At 48.8% G+C, this 21,059-nt stretch overlaps 2 protein-coding genes across 7 annotated transcripts in view; both read right to left on the bottom strand.

Annotated features, from left to right (window-relative positions):
• The window catches only part of LOC137416859 (phosphofurin acidic cluster sorting protein 2), a 984,123-nt gene that overhangs the window by 633,825 nt on the left and 329,239 nt on the right, over nt 1–21,059 (bottom strand). The gene's annotated exons all lie outside the window — the stretch shown is intronic.
• The window catches only part of LOC137426906 (trinucleotide repeat-containing gene 6C protein), a 183,789-nt gene that overhangs the window by 96,218 nt on the left and 66,512 nt on the right, over nt 1–21,059 (bottom strand). For 4 of the 6 annotated variants that reach the window (XM_068115913.2, XM_068115914.2, XM_068115909.2 and 1 more), the window contains 2 exons: nt 8,721–11,114; nt 8,386–8,535 (listed from right to left, as the gene is read on the bottom strand). The exons of 1 other annotated variant lie outside the window; for it this stretch is intronic. In XM_068115913.2, coding sequence (XP_067972014.2) covers nt 8,386–8,535; nt 8,721–11,114 — 2,544 coding nt within the window. The remainder of the gene's footprint in view (nt 1–8,385; nt 8,536–8,720; nt 11,115–21,059) is intronic. One more of the 6 variants, XM_068115912.2, reaches the window with a different exon arrangement.

A 21,059-nucleotide genomic window follows, 5' to 3' on the forward strand; every position in this document is an offset into this window, starting at 1 on the left:
CTCGATCTTGTATACAAAAAAAAAAAAAAAAAAAAAAAAAAAATTTGCCATCACCAATTCGTCATCAATCCCTCTTAAGGAGGAAGAGATGGAACAAACAGCACAATGTCACACCCACGTCATGATGCGTCTCACCTTTCCAAAACATTTGCACAAAAACAACAAACCAGCCATGGCATGGTGGGGAGTTACATCATCACCTCAGGTGAGTGGGTGTAGATGGTGCGAGGAGATTCTTAATCCTAACTACTTCCTAAATGACCTCAACACACTTTACACTACCCGGGGTCTTTCCCTGCAAAACCATTGGCCGTCTTACTCTATGCGGTTCTAAAAACCAAACTCCCTTTGAACAAACTGTGGCGCTCACCAATTTGGGGTCTCACTCTCCCGATTCAACTCCCTGTGCCTTCGCACAATTTCTGGGCTGAGTCGTGTGACTCCCCTAACAGGTCTACCTACCTGTGCGCCTCCGCCATTGAAGTTGCCACCCGAGCTTACCTGCTCCTCACTAACCTATCTAACTGGGGAAGGCCCTCCCTGGCACTTACCCCCTCGGTGCCCTCTCTGGCACTGGGCTACCCGGGTCCTTCCTTTGGATCCTCGGGCCCCATCCACAACAACTCTAACTGGCTCCCAGAGCCTACCTGCGGCCTCACCTGGCCGACGGACTAACAGTGGCGGAGCGCTCAACCAACCATACCTTTAACAGGCCACACGCCCAGCCATTTCCATGTCACTAATGCACCCATCCAAACACCATTCTTCCACACGCACCACAGATGCCAATATCCAACCACAATTTACCTATACCCTCGACCTAACTCTTAAACTACACTCCCCGGGTATTCGCGATGGGGTCCATCCTCCCCATCCACTGCCTTCGCACCAACCACTCCACTCCACAGTTTCCACCATACTCACTCCACGCCATCCATTCCATACTCCATTTACTCCAGACCATTCATTCAACCATTCTCCATACACCTGTTCACTCACTTGCACACCTGTGCTCACACACCTGGTGCCACCTGCACCCTCCTTCCTCCCAGGCTTCTTCATTCCATACAATGTGCAATCACAATTATTCACTCATACACTACTCCACACACTTTCTTGACACACACGGCACCATTCACGAGCATTGCCTCATTTGCTCAATATGCTCTCCGGCACAAACTTCCATACCAATTCCTCATTCAATAAACCACAAACACACTGCATCATCTGATCTACCTGGTGCCCTTCTAAAACTCGCGCTTCCCAGTCGCCCCTTATATTATTGCGCTCCCTCGTCGTTATAATCCATCTAACCTATTCTACGTCCCCTACTACAGGTATCATGTCGCTACTTAACCTTACCGTTACCTATGGTCATTTCTAAGTCCCTATACAATTATCCAAACCCTCCCTCGGCGAGCTTACAGTGCCAAAAACCCCATAACTAGTGCTCATGTGCCCGGGTGATGAGGGATGGTGGATTCGCCATCCCTCTACATCGGACATCTCTCACTATCAATTTTGCCATCAAATTCCAATTCTGCCCATCAAATTTTGCTCATCAATTTTGCCAATCACCAATTCCCTATCCCTACCAAATGTCCATTAACTTGAGCCTCGGTGCGTCTTACATCATTAAAACTCGGCTTCGCAAAGCCGAGCAATGAACGCGGTGGTTTGTCTACCTCGGTTGGGTCCGTCCGGCACTCGGTTCAGGGAAGGAGGTTTACTCAGGCTGAGATTCCAAGGTCCACCTCGGCGTGGAACCTTTCGGTCTCCCGCTCGATGGCCCAATCTCGCCCGGCCGGAACGCCGCAACCACAAGGGGTCGCCGTCCCGACCCCATGTGGTTGCGGCATTCCGCAACCTGTAACCTAGCCGTACTATTCCCCCTGTAACCTAGCCGTACTATTCCCTCTGTAACCTATAATAATAATAATAATAATGCATTTATTTTATATAGCGCTTTTCAGGAAGCCCAAAGACGCTTTGACAGAGTGCAAAACATAATGCATAGCAAAACATAAAGACAATTGCAAAAAAAAAGAAGAATCAATAGGGAAATATTCAAAGCACAAAGGAGGGAGAAGGAGAGGAGATAGTCAGGGGTTAGATGCTGTGGGTTAAATGTTGAATGCAGTGTTGAACAGGTGGGTCTTGAGTGATGTTTTGAATGTGGTGAGTGAGGAGTCTCTGATGGTGTGAGGTAGCGAGTTCCAGAGGGTGGGAGCAGCGATGGAGAAGGCCCTGTCCCCCCAGGATCTAAATTTGGTCCGGATGGGGGGGGGGGGGGTCAGGAGGTTGGTACCAGCAGAGCGGAGGTTGTGGGTGGGAGTGTGTCTGGAGAGGAGGTCAGCCAGGTAGGATGGGGCCAGGTTATGGAGGGCTTTGTAGGTCAAGAGGATTTTGTACTGGATTCTCTGGGAGATGGGGAGCCAGTGAAGCTTGTAAAGGACGGGGGTGATGTGGTCACGGGTCCGGGAATGGGTGAGTAGATGGACAGCGGAGTTCTGAATGTATTGGAGTTTATTGGTGATTGTTGAGGGTGAACCATAAAGAAGGCTATTGCAGTAATCCAGACGGGAAGTGATGAAGGCGTGGATGAGGGTTTCTGCAGCCACGGAGGAGAGGGATGGACGGAGACGGGCGATGTTTTTCAGGTGAAAGAAGGCTGTCTTTGTGATCTGTTTAGTGTATTTGTCGAAGGAGAGGGTTTGGTCAAAGATTATGCCAAGATTCCGGATGTGAGGGGAGGTGAATACTGGGAAACCGTCGATGTTGAGGGCAAAGTTATGGGTGGACTTGGTGAGCGTTTTTGGGCCAATGATGATTATTTCAGATTTATCACAGTTAAGTTTGAGGAAGTTGATTTGAAGCCAGGATTTTATTTCAGTGATGCAGTTTGTCAGGATAGAGTGGGTGGCGGTGGAGATGGACTTGGTGGAGATGAAAAGCTGGATGTCATCGGCGAAGCAGTGGAATTGGAGACCATGACGGCGGATTAAGTGACCGAGGGGGGACAGGTAAAGGATGAAGAGGAGGGGGCCAAGAACTGAACCTTGGGGGACACCTTGGGGGAGGGGAGCAGTGGGGGATTTGCAGTTATTGATGGAGATGAACTGACGTCTGTCAGAGAGGTATGATTTAATCCAAGAGAGGGCAGTGCCGGTAATGTTAACGGTGGTTTCAAGTCGGGTGAGGAGGATGGTGTGATCGATGGTGTCAAAGGCGGCGCTGAGGTCGAGGAGGATGAGAATGTTGAGGTTGCCAGCGTCAGAGGAGAGGAGAAGGTCGTTGGTGATTTTGAGGAGAGCAGTTTCAGTACTGTGGTTGGAGCGGAATCCGGATTGGAATGTTTCATACAGGTTATTGGCAGAGAGGTGATGTTTGAGTTGAGTGGCTACAGCGCGTTCCAAAACCTTTGACAGAAAGGGTAGGTTGGAGATGGGTCTGAAGTTATTTAGGGTGTCAGGGTTTAGTCCAGGTTTTTTCAGAATGGGGGTAACAGCAGCAATTTTGAGGGATGGTGGGACGATGCCTGTAGACAGGGAGGAGTTTATTGTTGCAATGATAAGTGGAGAGAGAGCAGGAAGGGAGGCCTTGACAAAGCTGGAGGGGATGGGGTCAAGAGTGCAGGTGGCAGTTTTCATTCAGATGAGGAGTTCAGAGAGGTCAGTAGGGGAGACTGGGGAGAATTTAGACAGGGGATGGCAGGATAAGGGGGGGCAGGTGGTTTGAGGGGGAGCGGGTGCGGCGGTGGTCAAGCTGTTGTAGACGTTTTCAATTTTGCGTTGGAACAATGAAAGGAAGGAGATGCAGTTGTCTATTGTGAATGACTGGGTGGTGGTGTTCAGGGGGCTGAGGAGTTTGTTTATTGTAGAGAAGAGTGCTTTTGGGTTTCCGGAGCCAGAGTGGATAATTTGAGAGTAGTAGGCGGAGCGGGCGCGGGAGAGGGCATCTTTATAGTGTTGTATATGGTCCTTGTAGGCCTGGGAGTGAACTGTGAGACCTGTTTTATTGCGGAGTCTTTCAAGTTGGCGAGCACGAGTTTTCATCAGGCGGAGTTCAGGGGTAAACCAGGGAGCAGAATGGGTGAAAGAAACTGTTTTGGTTTTTATAGGCGCAAGTTGGTCAAGGCAGGAGGAGAGAGTGTGGTTGTAGTAGTCAGTGAGGTCAGAAGGGGTGTGGAGGTCAACGAAGGGAGAAGTGGACATTTTTTCAGAGAGGGTCGATGAGAATGAGGCAGGTGAAAGAGCGTTTAGCTTACGGAAGTTGATAGTGCGATAATGCCTTGGTGCTGGGGTGGGGATGTTGATGGTCAGAGTGATGGCTAGGTGGTCAGAGAGAATGAGGTCGGAGCCAGAGAGATGGTGCAAAATTAGTCCAGTAGAGCAGACAAGGTCCAAAATGTGACCACGGTTATGGGTAGGAAAGTTGACATGTTGAGTGAGGTTAAAGCAGGTGAGTAAATCAGTGAAGTCAGTGGTTAGCGTGGAGTCAGTGGAGTCCATGTGGATATTGAAATCACCAAGGAGGAGGATTGAGGGGGAGAGGGAACATAGCTGGGTCAGAAAGTAGGAGAAGTCAGACAGGAATGATGGGTGTGGTTTGGGAGGGCGGTAGACAACAGCCATGACTGACTGTGTGTGACCAGAGAGTTTAAAAGCCAGGTGTTCAAATGATGGAGCAGATGAGATGGAGATGAGGTTGGTCTTGATGTCTTGTCGGTGAATAACGGCAATTCCACCACCTCGGCCCTCCGAGCGTGGTTTATTGATGAAAGAATATCCATTGGGTGTGGTGAGGTTGAGCGTGTAGTAGTCCAGTGGTTGTTGCCAGGTCTCAGTGAGACAGAGAAAGTCCAGTTTATTTTCCAGGATGTAGTCGTTCAGGATGAGGCATTTGTTGTTGAGGGACCGGGTATTGAACAGGGTGAGCTTGATGTTGTTTTGTACGGCGGGTATGAATCCAGGTGATTTGGCCAGGGTTCGCAGACAGGAGGTGCGATTTTGTGCGTTGTTGTGACCAGGTGTGTTGGGATGATGAGTGGGAGTGCGCTGAGCCGACCAGAGGATGGGGATGGAGTGACCTGATTGTAAATAAACAAACTTACGACCGGAGCCACGGTGAATGTACCTGGGTCGACGCAGGAGTCCATTCGATTTGATTGCAGAGATGCATGATGGGGTGGAGCGGGTTTTAAGCAGGAGAAGCCTTGCGGCGGAGTACCGCAGAGCCATGCCAGCAGGATGGGTGAGGAGGCGAAACAATCGACACAACCCACGGGAGTGGGCCCGAGGAAACAGCGAAGGAGCCGAGCAGGTGAAGCCAGGAGCAGAGCCGGGACCATGCAGAGGGCAGACAGGAGCGAAGAGACGAGCACGAGGCCAAGGTTGAGGAGGCAAAGCGGCAAATGCAGCGGCAAACGACCGCCGCCGCTAATCAAGATCACGGCGGCAAACCGCCACCACCGCCGCTGCAAACAATGGGCGGCACAACCCACGAGAGTGAGCCCGAGGAAATAGCGAAGGAGCCGAGCAGGTGAAGCCAGGAGCAGCAGAGCAGAGCCGGGACCGTGCAGAGGAAGACTCAATGGCCAAAAATCCGCCACGACCACCAGGAAAGCAAGATACGGACAATGGTCCAGTCAGAGAAGCGGCGAGCAAGTGACGCCAGCGTCCTCTCACGACCGGACCGGAAACGGAAGTCCATACTATTCTAGCCGCACTCTGAAACCTAGCCGTACTATTCCTCACCTCTTTCTCCATGCGCTCCTCACCCCGCTTTACCTCCTCGTGCACCCCCGCGACCTCTTCGCCCACTCCACGCCTTATCTCCTCCCCCATTTCTCCCATCTCTTTGGTAGATGCCGCCCTCATCTGCTCCAAATCATTCCTTTGGGCATCCAATTTGGTTTCTAACCCGATTCTTACCTCCTCTATCTGATTCCCCATTTGTTTAATTTCCCGGGCGGATTGCTCCCCTATTTCCCTCAATTTGCCTTCCATCTTGTCTTCTAGCCCCGTTAACCCATTCTTCACCCCTTTCATCCCGTTGCCTAACCCCTCAAATTTGTTGTCTAAACCCTCAAATTTGGCTTCTAGCCCCCCAATTTGGCTTCCCATGTCATGTCTCAATTCCCTGATTTGGCTTTCAAATACCCCAAATTTACTTCCCATATCATTCCTCAATTCATTTCTCAATCCAATATTCCCCATTAGTATGGCTGCATTAATCTGCGCCATCAGGTCCCGCACATCCATTCCCCCGATTTGTGCAGCGGGCACGGCTACCGCGGCCACGTGCGAGCCGCCGCCATTTTGTGCGCCTCTAACCTCGTGCGCGAGGCCGCCATCTTGTGCGCCTGAAATCTCCGCTACCCAATGCGTATTGTGCTCCTCCTCTCTCTCTCCAAATTCCTCCCTGGGGTCCTGGGTTACCTCCAAACCCTCTTCTAGCTCACCTACCGGCATCCGGTCACCTTGATCATCCATGGCACGATTTTAAAATTGAGATGTTTGAATAAAATTTCGGCCGCTCGGAATTTCGAGTGCGTTAAGCGCACTTCGGGTCCTAATCCCACTCCCCGACACTAATTGTTACGGAATCCAGACGACGGCGCTCCCCTTACCAAGGGGGGTTAACCCCTTGTCCTGTATACTGGCCGTCGCCGATCCTGGGGGTATGACGTCACGCCCGGTCAGCGCTGAATAGGATATTAGGCCTATCCGTCCTATGACCTAAGTACCAGCGCCTCCCGGTACGCAAGGAAATACTCCCGCCCGTGCCGCATTGTGTGATTGATGGAGTGCGCCGAGCGAAGCGAACTGCGGCGCGAGCCGTTTATCAAGGGACTAAACCCGATTGCGAAGCGTTGGCCGAAATCGCACCACAGGAACTCAATGGGGAAATCACTAAAGCGATCGGATGAGAAGGAAACCAAACGGGTAAGAAATAACAGGGATTTATTATTATGTACACGAAAACCCGAAGGAAGAGAAGGAACGAAGGTAATTTACAGTGAAGAGGAAGAAGCAGATACACAGGGCAATTCTTATAACAAGCTTAACTTATACCCCAGACAACACAGAGGACAGACCACAGACTTACACGACAAGGGGAAATTGCAGGCAGGAATGAATGGCTGGAAGGAGAAGTAGGGTCTGTGCAGAACGGCAGGGTTGGAAGGTGCGGCGGGAAAACGTGGCAACGACGTCCGCTCCAGCTCCACGCTCTGGGCTGGAAGTGAGCTGCCGGTGACTCCACGTACTCGGCTTTACACCGGCAGCTTTCTCATGCGTCCTCTGCCTCCTGCGTCCTCTGCCTCTTGCGTTCTCTTTCACGTTCAGCTGGATCACGCATCTCCTGTCCTGGTGAAAAGGCTTGCGCGCGCGCTTATATCGCGCGTCGTGCGATGAAGCCGCCAACTCCGATGCCACGCCGACTGGTTTTCCTCACCTCGGCGCTGGTTGGCTGGCGAGGGCTCTTTGGCTCCACCTTGGGTGACTAGGTGGGCCACGCCCGTGATCCCACGGCTCCTCCCCTCCTGCTGGCCTCGTGTGCAATGGAGTCTTGGGGTGAAGATGATGCCAATAACAACCACCCAATGCAACGGTGGCGAACGCCGCCGTACTGGCGCTTTGGAGGCCACGGCGATATTGTAGGGGATCCTATCTTATTTGATTTGATGCAACGCAAGGTCAACTACTGGAAACACATCCTTACCTGACACACATAATCATGAAATAACTATGGAGAGATCCTATGGTTCGCTACGTGGTGCGATGGACTAACTAAGGTGCGATTATTTCATTTAACAGCCAATTAAGGGGAAATGTACACAGGGATTATTTATAAGGGATTTTACTACTAAATTTACAAAGTGAAGGTTCTAAAAACTGCAACAATATCATCGAGTTATGATATTCAAAACGATTTTCAAAGAGCACATGACCTTTGACCTTTTTAAGCCTAAATCGAATCTGTTCATCTTTACATTATATTACATGAGCAGTCAGTCACCCGTTGAAACATCAATGGGCCTAGATGCTTTGAATCAGGTAATTTGAAATTTGAGAGCTATTCACAATAAGATAATTGAAAGGATACTTGTAATAAGATTGGTCAAAATCCTTTCTGCAGCTCACAAGCTATCTTGGTAATGAAAATGTACTACGTATGCACAAACGGACAGCTGGACAACTGGAAAACATAATGCCTTCGGCTGCGGAAGCATTAAAAAAAAGTTCTTCTCTTTTTAAATCTTCAGTATGTTCCCAAACCCTCAACACACCCCATAACCCTCCCACACCACCAAACCAACCACCAAAATGAGGTTATAGTTACAATGCCAAGTTGGAAATAAAGAAATGAAACTAATCTCACCCTTCTTTCCTGAAGCCTCAGCGGTGACAGATGTAGACCACATAGCTGTACCATTCACCTCCCCTGTATCACTCCAGCCTCCAGGTACCTCTACAGGCGTACCCCATGTTGATACTCCATTGTCTGCCACTTTTGGGTGATCATGCCAGCCTACAAGCACAAATAAACACAAAATAATACTCAAAGATTCAAATCAATAATTGCTGTGGCAGATGTGAAAATATATAATTTATGATGCCTTTCATTGTAACAAGCAACTAATGAACGAGCTACAAGATAAACGATATCGCTCATTTGGATGCCTAGAATCCACGCCTTGCATGAGTGTGTTGTACCTTGCATGGGCGCAGAAATCTTCCGAGGAGGTCGATCGCCTGACTGTGACTCCACACGACCCACCCTGTTCCCATCCCACAAGTTCACTGAACGGTTCCTGTGGAGTGTGGGGTCACCCCATGCAGCGGTTCCATCATCCACCTCGGTTCTGCGCTGCAGTGACTGCAGGGGTGGCTCCTCCCAACCTGAGGAATCTGCCTCTGTTGAGGGCATGGGTCCACCAACCCAACCTACACCTGAACACTGTCCATTCCCTTCATGATCCTGGCACCGCCCACTGCTTTGTGGTTGTTCCTGATTGTCCGTGTGCTCGAGACTGTCCCTTGGGGGTTCGCCCCACACAGCTGTGCCCAGCTTCGATGCCGGTGGGCTTCCGCCATCACCGTTCCAGACTCCAATCCCAGGACGACCTTCTCCTGGATCTCTCCAACTGCTGGAAACCCCACTACTGGTGGTTTCAACCTTTGGCATTGGTTTTGAACAGTTGTGTGACACCGACCTGTCAACTCTATCCCCTTCCCACCCATTTCTTTGTGATTTCTCACCCGCAACGTCAGTCCATTGCCCCTGTGGCAGTTTTCTAGCCTTGCCCGAATCTTCATAGCCATCGCAGGCTTTCAAAGCAGATGGCTCGGTCCAGCTTGACACCTTGGACATTTCAGAATCTTGACTCCAACTTGGACTAGCAGAGGAATGTGAAGAATTGTGACTTGCCCACCAACCATCTCTGTTCCTAGGTGCTGCATCACCCCAACTACAAGGCACCTGATTGTCACCCCATGACAATGCAGAGTTATTTGAACAATTGCCCCAGCTACGCTGCTCAGATGCCCTTGAATCCTCCCAGCCTTTGTTCTTTTGAGATGAGAAGCTAGATATTTGCTCTTCGCTGCCTTTATTTCCAAACCTTGGTCCTGTCTGGCCCAGCTTGCATGATCGGCCATGCTCAGAAACCCCTGGTAAGGCATTGCTTCCACCAGCAAAAATCTTCTCTCCTGATCCTCCATTTAAACGACAGTCTCGTCTTTCCCCAGGCCCCTGCAGCGAGTCAACATCCCAAGTAGTATCTTGTCGCACAGGCGTCTGCCCCCAACCAGTGTGAGAGAGTACTCGAGGATCTAAGTCTGTGCGACTCATCACATTCAGGATTATTGTCTTAGCATCTGTCCGTGAAGAGTGTTCTGTCCGCCTGTAGAAAGAACAGTTTCGACTTCCACTGCCACCATTGCTGCTGCTGCCACCCCCACCACCTGTGCTGGTGCTTTCATTGCTCCCTACACTTGGTGCCGTGCACTCATCACCCCCCCAAGATGGCTCTTTTACAACTTCGTGCGCAGATACCCCATCCCAAACATCCTTTGCCTTATCAGTCCCATCAACCCTGGAATGTTGTTGTCCATTTCCGGACTTGGTCCCCCATGCAATACCATTTGAGGTGTCAGTGCAACCCTCAAGATCGAGGGCTTCATCCTCAGGACTCTCACATATCCCAACCAATTCGGCATTTCCCCACTTGCCTCCACTACATGGGTAGTTTAAACGCTGTACCTCCCATGGACCGCTACTCTCGAGTTCCTCTGCCAATTTGCCATCAGAGATGCTCGGCAAGTCAGCAGATAAGTCCTTTCTGAAACAGGAGGCTCCATTAGTGCGAATAGCCCAACCAGTGGAGGGAACTAAAGAAGATGGCCCGTCCCCACCTTGTGCCCCTGATCGGCAAGATTCTGGTCCATTCTCCTGAGCCCAATTTAAGGGAAGCTCATGTTTTGGCCGTCTGTTGAGCAAGGGCAATGATGGCACAAGGTTCATAGTGTCATTGCCAACACTTCCATTGCTACCTCCTCGTCCACCTCCTACTCCTCCAGGCTGCCAATTTGGTCCATGCTGTTCTTCAGTGTCGATGCTTTGGATGCTGCTGGGAGTCCAACCACTGCTCAACTGAGACCCGCATGCATGGCTGCTCCCATTAGTGTTCAGTGCATCATTACTCCAATAGCCACTGCTGCTCTGAGACAGATTTCCAGAGCCCATCCCTGCCGCAGTCAAGGCTGTGGTTGAGTTTCCAGTCTGGACAGATGAGTCAGAAAACTGGCCAGATGAGCTGGTACCCGTTTCCAAGGTGGGCCAGCCAGAGGATTCGAGAACTGGAGTGCCACGTGTATGTGTTGTCCACACGTTCTTCCAGGTGCCAATTGTAGTGCATGCATCCCCGCCACAACTAGCGCCAGAAGATGACGAGGATGAGGACGAGACCGAGGAAAATGCTGCATAGCCACCAAAAGATTGGGGATTGCGGAGCGAACCCCAGAACATGGTAGTGCCATGCTGTCCAGTGCCCGATGAAGCTAGGCCAGCCATTCCTGAAGTTCCAATGCTCTGGTTAGCACCAACACCTACGAGAGTTTAATGAAGCTCAAGTTTTGGTCTGCAGGGTTAAGAAGCAAAATATTTTCTGGACTACGGTACATTAAATAAACTTCATAAAAGACAAAGAAGAAAAATAATAAGAATCAGTCAAACTTACAAGTCAGTAGTCTTCCTTTTGACACTTTTTGTGATGGTTTGTGATATTACTCATCACAAATATCCATGTTAGACATGATCAAAGAACATTTTACAAAAGTTGTTCCATGAGGAAGTGTTTGAGAGCTTACCATTATTGTATTTGTGATGCTTAGTTGTCAACAGCTTTTCTATATTTTCTTTAAGCAAATCACTGTACTCCATCAATTACAAAACACTGTCATTCAATTGAATAGAATTCTTTTTGAAATGCAAAGAAAAAAAAAAAACTTAGACCTATAATTATGTCTTTAGAACATATGCCTTTACAGCTGTTTGCGACATTTATCTCCAGGAACCAAATGTAAGTAATCATCAAGCAACATCCCAATGAAGTGCAAATTCGAGGGTTTCTAAATCTGCACTAGAAATACTATAAAGACTGCCAAACATGAGAAGTTTCTTTATCTGCTGATAACACTTTCCATCCAGATCGCATCCAAACGATAATCAGATTTGTGTTGCCGTAAGAGGCAAATGTGTACAAAATTTCAGCTCATGATTTACAATTTTTCAGTTGTGAATCATAACAGACCATAATAAGGAGCAGACTGAGGAAACCAACATGGTCAAAATTTTTTTCCCCATGAGCCATGGCATTGTACGAAAAAGTCTCTAATGTAATTGCTGAAACTTGTTTTGGGGATTACAGTCATAAGAGCATTTGTGTATGTATGTATGTATGTATGTATGTATGTATGTATGTATGTATGTGTGTGTGTGTGTGTGTATGTATGTATGTATGTATGTATGTATGTATGTATATATATATATATATATATATATATATATATATATATATATATATATATATATATATATACATACACATATATTATTAGAAAAAAAAAGTATATATATATATATAGAAAATATATATTATTTAAAAAAAAAAATATATATATATATATACACTAGCTTCGTTAGAGGATAATTAATTGTTTTAGATGAGGATAATGAGTGTCCATCAGTTTCTGTTTTGTCCTGATTTACACCAATCATAATACAAACAATTATTTTTCACAAATTTGTAGTGTTTGTGATATTACATTTTTATAAGCAATTTAGGTTGAAAAAATATATTAAAAAACAAAAACAAACCCTCAGCACATACATACAGGAGGGGTAGGAGCAGACTGGAGGTTTGGGACGATTACACCTCACCACCACGTAATTCAAAACACCTCACCACCACGTAATTCAAAACACCTCACCACCAAGTAATTCAAAACACCTCACCACCAAGTAATTCAAAACACCTCACCACCACGTAATTCAAAACACCTCACCACCATGTGATTCAAAACACCTGACCACCACGTAATTCAAAACACGTCACCACCACGTAATTCAAAACACCTCACCACCAAGTAATTCAAAACACCTCACCACCATGTAATTCAAAACACCTCACCACCACGTAATTCAAAACACCTCACCACCACGAAATTCAAAACACCTCACCACGTATTTCAAAACACCTCACCACGTATTTCAAAACACCTCACCACCACGTAATTCAAAACACCTCACCACCACGTAATTCAAAACACCTCACCACCACGTAATTCAAAGCACCTCACCACCAAGTAATTCAAAACACCTCACCACCACGTAATTTAAAACACCTCACCACCATGTAATTCAAAACACCTCACCACCACGTAATTCAAAACACCTCACCACCACGTAATTCAAAACACCTCACCACGTATTTCAAAACACCTCACCACGTATTTCAAAACACCTCACCACCACGTAATTCAAAACACCTCACCACCACGTAATTCAAAACACCTCACCACCATGTAATTCAAAACAGGTCACCACCATGTAATTCAAAACACCTCACCACCAAGTAATTCAAAACACCCCAGCACCAAGTGATTCAAAACACCTCACCACCATGTTATTAAAAACACTTCACAACCACGGAAACAAAAGTTTGATGGAGTAAGTAGTTCAGTGACAACACAGACACTGCCCAGATATGCAGATATTTTGATAAATGACTGTACCTGAGTTGCTGTATTATCATGATTTATACCAATCATAATGCAAACAATTATTTTGCACAAATGTATTTGTAATATACGTGATATTACATTTTATAAACAAATGAAGTTCAAGATTTAAATGAAAAAAAAAAAAATCTAAAAATATTAATATTAATATATATATATATATAGATAGATAGATATATATATATATATATATATATATATATATATATATATATATATATTATATATATATATATATATATATATATATATATATATATATATATATATATATATATATTGTTGCGGATATGAGGACTGTATATTTTTTTTATTGTGTGAATTATTATTATTGGTTATTCTGCGCCTCCTGCCTCCGGAGCTGTGTAAAGATCAAAGGGCATCCCATAATTAGTCCATAAAGCATCCACACCACAGCCAATCATAGAATACCCCTGTTCAATAGTTATATCTTATTCTGTGTTTTAGGGTAAGGCTGTGTCTCCCATTAATAGAAGTACTCCATTGCACCAAGTGAAAGAGATAGATTCCCTTCATTCCCATTCCCAAAACCTCCATTCCCCCTTTTCGTCGATTAGAAACAACCTCCGCTCCAATTACCGCCATTGACCACGAGGCAGGGTCGGAGAAGAAAGGCGTGTCTCCACCTCGTCATAGAGGGGAGGAGTGAGCCAGCCCCACTCGACCAACCATGAGACAGGGGTTTGGCTAGAGAGGGCGGAGGAAGAGCGATCGGGGAGGTTCGCAAAGGTTGAGGGGCGGGGCCTATATAACCCAAGGCAGGGCGTGTCCAAAGAGAGAGGAGCTTTTACCGGCAGACGAAAGGGAGCCCAAGCCGTTGAGACGAGAGGAGGTCCAAGGCAGATGAGCTTTTACAGAGGAGAGACGAGTACAAAGGAAAGAGCTGGGTCGTCAGAGCAAGAGCGCGTAGAGAGGTCCATGACGAGAGCTGAGTTGGTCGTCAGGGGTGGTCAGTGGTTGCGTTCAGTGGTTGCGTTCAGTGGTTGCGTTCAGTGGTTGCGTTCAGTGGTTGCGTTCAGTGGTTGCGTTGAGTGGTTGCGTTGGAGAAAGAGTGGTTGGACAAACAAAAGAGAGAGGAGAGAACCCGTCACGCCAGACCCCCCCACCAGCGCGTCGGCTCTGACCGTGATCCGACCCGTGATCCGACCCGTGATCCCGCGCACACGACAGGATCGGTGGCATCAGCGGCCGTCGAGGTCCAGCCCGACGTCCCGTGCGGGATCAAGCTCCAGCCAGCTCCGTGCCGTCCTCCCCCTCCAGCCACACACCTCCTTCCAGCCAATCCACTCTGCAATTCCCTGTGTGAGTCGTCTTTGTTTGTTCTGTCCTGGGTAGGTAATTAAGCTTGTATAAGGAATTCACTGTGTCACCTTCGTCTCGTGTCCCTGTACATAATCGTGACTGCTCCTTCTTGATTATTTGTGTAAATAATAAATCCCATTACTCTTCTGTCCGTCTTCTCGTCTTATTCCTTTTCCTCTTTGCATTCGGTCGTTTTAGAGTTTTCCAGATTGGGCAGCTGCGGTGCAATACGGCCAAAGTTTGGGGTGAATCGGGTGAGTTGGGGAAGAATCGGGGGAACTGTTAGGTCGCGGTCATACCAACCGCTCGGTCAAAAATAACATCTTAACCGCGACAGTAACAATTGGTGTCGAGGAATGAGATTCGAGGCCCGAACCAAATTTTTTTTAAAAAACATCTAGGAAAAAATTTGGTCAAAATTATAAAGTACCGAAATTTGATTTTGTTTTAAAGAAAAACCCGAATTTTGAAGTCGCGCCATGGCTGGTCAAGGCGATCGAATGCCGGTGGGTGAGCTAGAGGAGGGGTTAGGAGTAACCCAGGATCGGAGGGACGAAGTAGAGGAGAACATTGGCAATATGGTTGAGGGGGTATCAGACGCACAAAATGGCGCTCTCGCGCACGAGGTTTCAGGCGCGCAAAAAGGCGCCTCGCACGTGCGCGCGGTAGCCGAACCCGCTGTATCAACGGGCTTTAACATGCAGCCGATTGACATGCAGGCCCTCATTGCGCAGCTACAGGCAGCTGTACAGATGAGTATGGGAGACCAAATTGGAGGGTTTGAAAAACAGTATGGGGGTAATGAGGGACGAATTGAGGGCTGATAGTGAGCGAATGAGGGACGAAGCGAGGGCTCAGAGTGAGCAATTGGGGGTAATGAGGGACGAAGCGAGGGGTACCGGTGAGGGATTAGAAAAAAAATTTGAGGGATTAGACAAGAAATTTGAGGGATTAGACAATGGGTTAGAGGGGGTGAAAAATGGGTTAATGGGGTTAGAAAATAGGATGGAAGACAAATTGCGGGAAATAGGGGAACAATCTGCCAGGGAAATCAAACGAATGGGGAACCAGATAGAGGAGGTGAAATCGGGTTAGAAAGTAAACTGGATGCTCAGAGGGATTAATTGGGACAGATGAGGGTGGCATCTACAAAAGAGATGGAGGAGATGAAAGAGGGGATACGACGAGGTGTAAGTGAGGAGGTCTCGGGGCTACGCAAGGAGGTAAAGCGAGGGGAGAAGCGTATGGAGAAAGAGGTGAGAAATAATACGGCTAGGTTACAAGGGGGAATAGAAGATCTGACGGAGGAGGTGGAACAGCTGACGGAGGGACAAAAAGAACTAGTGGAGCAGGTACAAAAGAACACTGCGGTACTAGGAGGGTTAAAGGCGACACAAAAAGAAATTAAAAATGACTTGATAGCGACACAGAGGCAATGTCAGATGGTACGTGAGGGACTGACAATGAGGGTGGACGAGGTGACAGAGATAATGGAGACGAAGGACCGAGAGGTGAGGATGCACATAGAGACGGTCACGGTAGCCTTAGAGGACGAACTTGAGGAGACGCACCGGGAAATAAAAGAGGTGAAGCAAAAATTAGAGGAAGTGGAAGAAGAGGTGAGTGAAATTAAGAAGGGACGGACAGAAACTAAGAGGGAGATAAAGGAGGAAGTAATGGAATTGGTACAAGGTCTGTGCTCGAATCGTGATGTGCGGCTCACTAACCAAATAAAGAGTTTGCAGGTGGCTGAGGAGGTGCGGAGACGAGGTGCCAAGGTGAGTGGCGATATACGAGGAAATGTACATGATGTGAGGAAAGCTTCAGTCGGCTTGGGGATTGGTTTGGATCCGGGTGTTCATGAGAGGCCGTTGGTGAAGTGTGCGACAGGTCTGGTGTGCGAAAAACGAGGTGTGCGAGAATGTCCGACCATGGGGTGTGTGAGGAAAAAGTGCACGCCAAGGAGTGAGTGTGCTGTCGAGAGTGAGTCGGTCGTAGCGCGTGTGCGAGGGAGCACATGGAAGCGCGTAGTGAGGAGTGTTACAGAGGATGTAACGGGAGAGTGTGCCGTCAAGAGTGAGTTGGTCGAAGCGCGTGTGCGAGGGGGTACATGGAAGCGCGGTGTGGTAAGTGTTACGGAGGAAGTAACGAAAGAGTGTGCGCAAGAGGATGCGCGAGAAAGGTGTGTAACGGACAGGTGCATGAGGAAAGAGTGCGCTGTCGAGAGTAAGGGTGAGTGCGCGACCGAGAGTGGAGGTGAAAGTAGTGAGAGTGACACGGAGCGTGAGTTGGTTGTGACAGGTGAGCGAGGATGTACACCTGGAATGGAAGGATGCACACCTGGAATGGTAGAGCGTGTGTGGGAATGCACACTTGAGTTGGTCGTGAGGCACGTGGTTGGGTGTGCGAGTGAAAGCACACCTGTGATTGTCACAGAGGAGGTGACTGAGGAGGGGGCGCGAAGAGGTGTGTTGGTGAGGTGTGCGAGCGACGAATGTGTGCCAAAGTGTTCGGTGGTCAGGTGTGTGACCAAGTCTGTGAGCGAAATGAGTGTACCTGGGTGTGTTAGAGAAGGTACGACCAAGAGCAGGGAGACGGCTGGATGTATGAGCAAGAAAGGGGTAGCGTATGCGTGTAAGCATGCAGGTGAGGCATCGACGGTAACCGGGTTAGCGGTTAGAGCGACTTTTAGCCGAATCGGGCCCTCGGTGCGCGCCGGGCAGCTTCGCGTGCCGCGAGAACCAGCGGGGATCCGAGCCACGGCGGGTTCGAAAGGACCGCCGTACGCGATCCACGCTGGGCCTCGCTTGGAACGGCCGCGTCCGTGCTCCACTAGGCGGAGCGGGCAGCTCGATAGGAAGGGTCGTCATGGCGACCACTTTTTGTTGAGACGTGCCGGCAGGTCGAGATCGGGACATTGGATGGCTCCACGCCGAGGTGGTGCGTGGGATCTCGGCCCGGGTAAGCCCCCGCCCCTGCCCCGAATGCGGGACGTATCCAGCCGCTGGCACAAAACAACCCGCCTTCATTGCTCGGCTGTACGAAGCCGAGCTTGAGAAGGAAATTGGCGCACCGAGAGGATCTAATAAGTAGACGGGTGATGAGGTTAGTGTTTTGGACCCAAAATTAGAAAAAGGCAAAATTTGATGATTGGTACGGTGATTAGCAGTAAATGACAAATTTTTGATTTGTTGGATTTGGACGAGCGAAATTGATAGTAGGACCTCCCCGATGTGGTGGGATGGAAAATCCACCATCCCTCACAACGAGGGGGGCAAAGGAGCACTAGATTATGGGGTTGATGGCAGTGAAAACTAGCCCGGGTGGGTTAGGATATTGTGTGTAGGGATCTAGAAGAGATTGACAATAGGTGACGTTAAGGTTAGTTTGTGACAAGGATACCTGTAGTGGGGACGCAGGTAGAGTAGATGTGGATGATAATGACGTGGGAGCGCAATAGTTTAAAGGGGCGACTGGGAAGCGCAAGTTTCAGAGGGGAGTAGTTAGAAGAGATGATGCCGTGTGTTTGAGGATTGAACAGGTGTGATTGCACAGGTGTGCAACTGAACAGGTGGATGGAGCAGTGTATGAGTGAGTGAAGGTGATTGTGTATTGTGCTGACCAAATGGTCTAGGAAGAGGAGGAGGGTGCAGGTGGCACCAGGTATGATTGCACAGGTGTGCAACGACAGGTGAATGGAGGACAGGTGTATGGAATAAATGGTATGGAGTATTGGAATGGATGGTCGTGGAGTGAGCATGGTGGAAACAATGGAGTGGAGTGGATGGTGCGAAGGTGTGAATGGGGGAAGAGTGGACCCCATCACGAATACCCGGGGCGGGTAGTGTAAGTGTTAGGTAGAGGGTATAGGTAAATTGTGGTTGGATATTGGCATCTGTGGTGCGGGTGGAAGAATGGTGATTGGATCGGTGCATTAGTGTTGTGGAAATGGCTGGGCGTGTAGCCTGTTAGTGTGTGTAGTTGGTTGGGCGCTCCACCACTGTGAGGATGTCGGCCAGGTGAGGCCGCAGGTGGGCTCTGGGAGCCGGTAGTAGTTGTTGTGGATGGGGCCCAAGGATCCGGAGGACGGACCCGGGTAGCCCAGTGCCAGAGGGCACCGAGTGGGGTGACAGAGCCAGGAGGGGCCTTCCCCAGTTAGATAGGTTAGGGTGAGGAGCTAGGTAAGCTCGGGTGGCAACTGCAGTGGTGGAGGTGTGCAGGTGGGTAGACCTGCTGGGAGAGCTACACGTCACAGCCCAGAAATTGTGCAAGGGCACCGGGAGATGAATCGGGGGAGTGAGACCCCAAATTGAGAAGCACCACAGTTTGGTCAATGGGAATTGGTTTTTAGAACCCATAGTGTAAGCTGGCCAATGGATTGGCAGGGAAAGACCCCGGGTAGTGTAAAGTGTGTTAAAGTCATTTAGAGGATAGTTAGGAAGAAGGATCTCCTCGCACCATCTGCATCCACTCACCTGAGGTGACAGGTACTCTACACCATGCCATGTTTTGATTATTTTTTATGATGCAAATGTTTGGATCGTGAGACGCATCATGACGTGGGTGTGACATTGTGCTTTGATGTTCCATCTCTTCCTCCTTATGAGGATTGATGATGAATTTGGTGATGGCAAATTTTGAAGTAGAGGGATTGTGGAGACGAATTTGGTATAGGAGAAATATGGGGAAGACGTGACAGTAGTAACGGATTGGTAATGTGTAGATTTTTGTACATATGGGGTAAGGGCAAGGGTAGTGTCGGTGACAGGGGGGTGACGTACGGTAGGGACGAGCTTTCTCATTTCGCTCTCCGTACGCATTTCGCCTTGCATTGCCTTATTGACGTGTACCCTTGTGACCTTACCCCTCGCTCATTTCTCTTGTCCCCCTTTTGTCTCCCACATGACCTGTGCGCTATGGGGCGCCGAGGGGAGCGTGCGTGAGTCGGCCATTGTGCGCCTGTAACTCTCAGAACCAGCTGTCTGCATCGATGCACCACATTATGGACCACATGTCTGTGGCCGAGCACCACTTATGGACCCCATGGGTTGGGGCATGGCCCCTCTGCTGGAACCGGCCATGAGGGCCCGAAATCTTGCTGGCGGACCTTGGCCACAGGGCACCGATGCCCCACAGGTGAACCACACGTAGTCGGCCCTGTGGGCCATAAATAAAATCAATAAAATGGACACGTTTGGGCAAGCTTTATTGCAAATAGGCCGCCAGTAAGAAAATGAAAGAAAGACAACAACGGGAAGACAATAATAATAACCAGCAGAGGGAGCCGAAGAGCAAGAGACACCTGCAGGGTTAGGGGTTGTTGTTTTTATTTTCATGAACAATGGTGACTGCACCGATTGGTGCTTGGGTGTGTATTGGTGCGTTTTTGGGTGCTTTAATGGTGCATTGATGCAGAGCAGACTGTCTCCCCCCAGAAAGAACAATCGCAGGTCCTGGGTTAGTCTTGTAAATAAAAATAGCGTCATTGTAAATAATGCTCCCCACCATCAGTGTGTAGTTTGAAGACCATTCCGCAATTCGGTTAACTGTGGGCGTAAGTCTGTTAGGCAGGGTGCAATGGAGCAGCGGGACACATTTATTTATGTTTTAAAAAACTGTCGCACTCAGGGTCAGGTTAAAAGTAGAGGGAACTACACCTACGTGTCACACTAAATAAAAGTTGTAGGCCCGGGACGTGCCTAAGAGGAGGAGGGTGCAGTGTTGCGGATATGAGGACTGTATATTTTTTTTATTGTGTGAATTATTATTATTGGTTATTCTGCGCCTCCTGCCTCCGGAGCTGTGTAAAGATCAAAGGGCATCCCATAATTAGTCCATAAAGCATCCACACCACAGCCAATCATAGAATACCCCTGTTCAATAGTTATATCTTATTCTGTGTTTTAGGGTAAGGCTGTGTCTCCCATTAATAGAAGTACTCCATTGCACCAAGTGAAAGAGATAGATTCCCTTCATTCCCATTCCCAAAACCTCCATTCCCCCTTTTCGTCGATTAGAAACTACCTCCGCTCCAATTACCGCCATTGACCACGAGGCAGGGTCGGAGAAGAAAGGCGTGTCTCCACCTCGTCATAGAGGGGAGGAGTGAGCCAGCCCCACTCGACCAACCATGAGACAGGGGTTTGGCTAGAGAGGGCGGAGGAAGAGCGATCGGGGAGGTTCGCAAAGGTTGAGGGGCGGGGCCTATATAACCCAAGGCAGGGCGTGTCCAAAGAGAGAGGAGCTTTTACCGGCAGACGAAAGGGAGCCCAAGCCGTTGAGACAAGAGGAGGTCCAAGGCAGATGAGCTTTTACAGAGGAGAGACGAGTACAAAGGAAAGAGCTGGGTCGTCAGAGCAAGAGCGCGTAGAGAGGTCCATGACGAGAGCTGAGTTGGTCGTCAGGGGTGGTCAGTGGTTGCGTTCAGTG

Source organism: Myxine glutinosa, chromosome 5 (genome assembly GCF_964187855.1).
Source record: "Myxine glutinosa chromosome 5, kmMyxGlut1.1, whole genome shotgun sequence".
Taxonomy (NCBI): Eukaryota; Metazoa; Chordata; class Myxini; order Myxiniformes; family Myxinidae; genus Myxine; species Myxine glutinosa.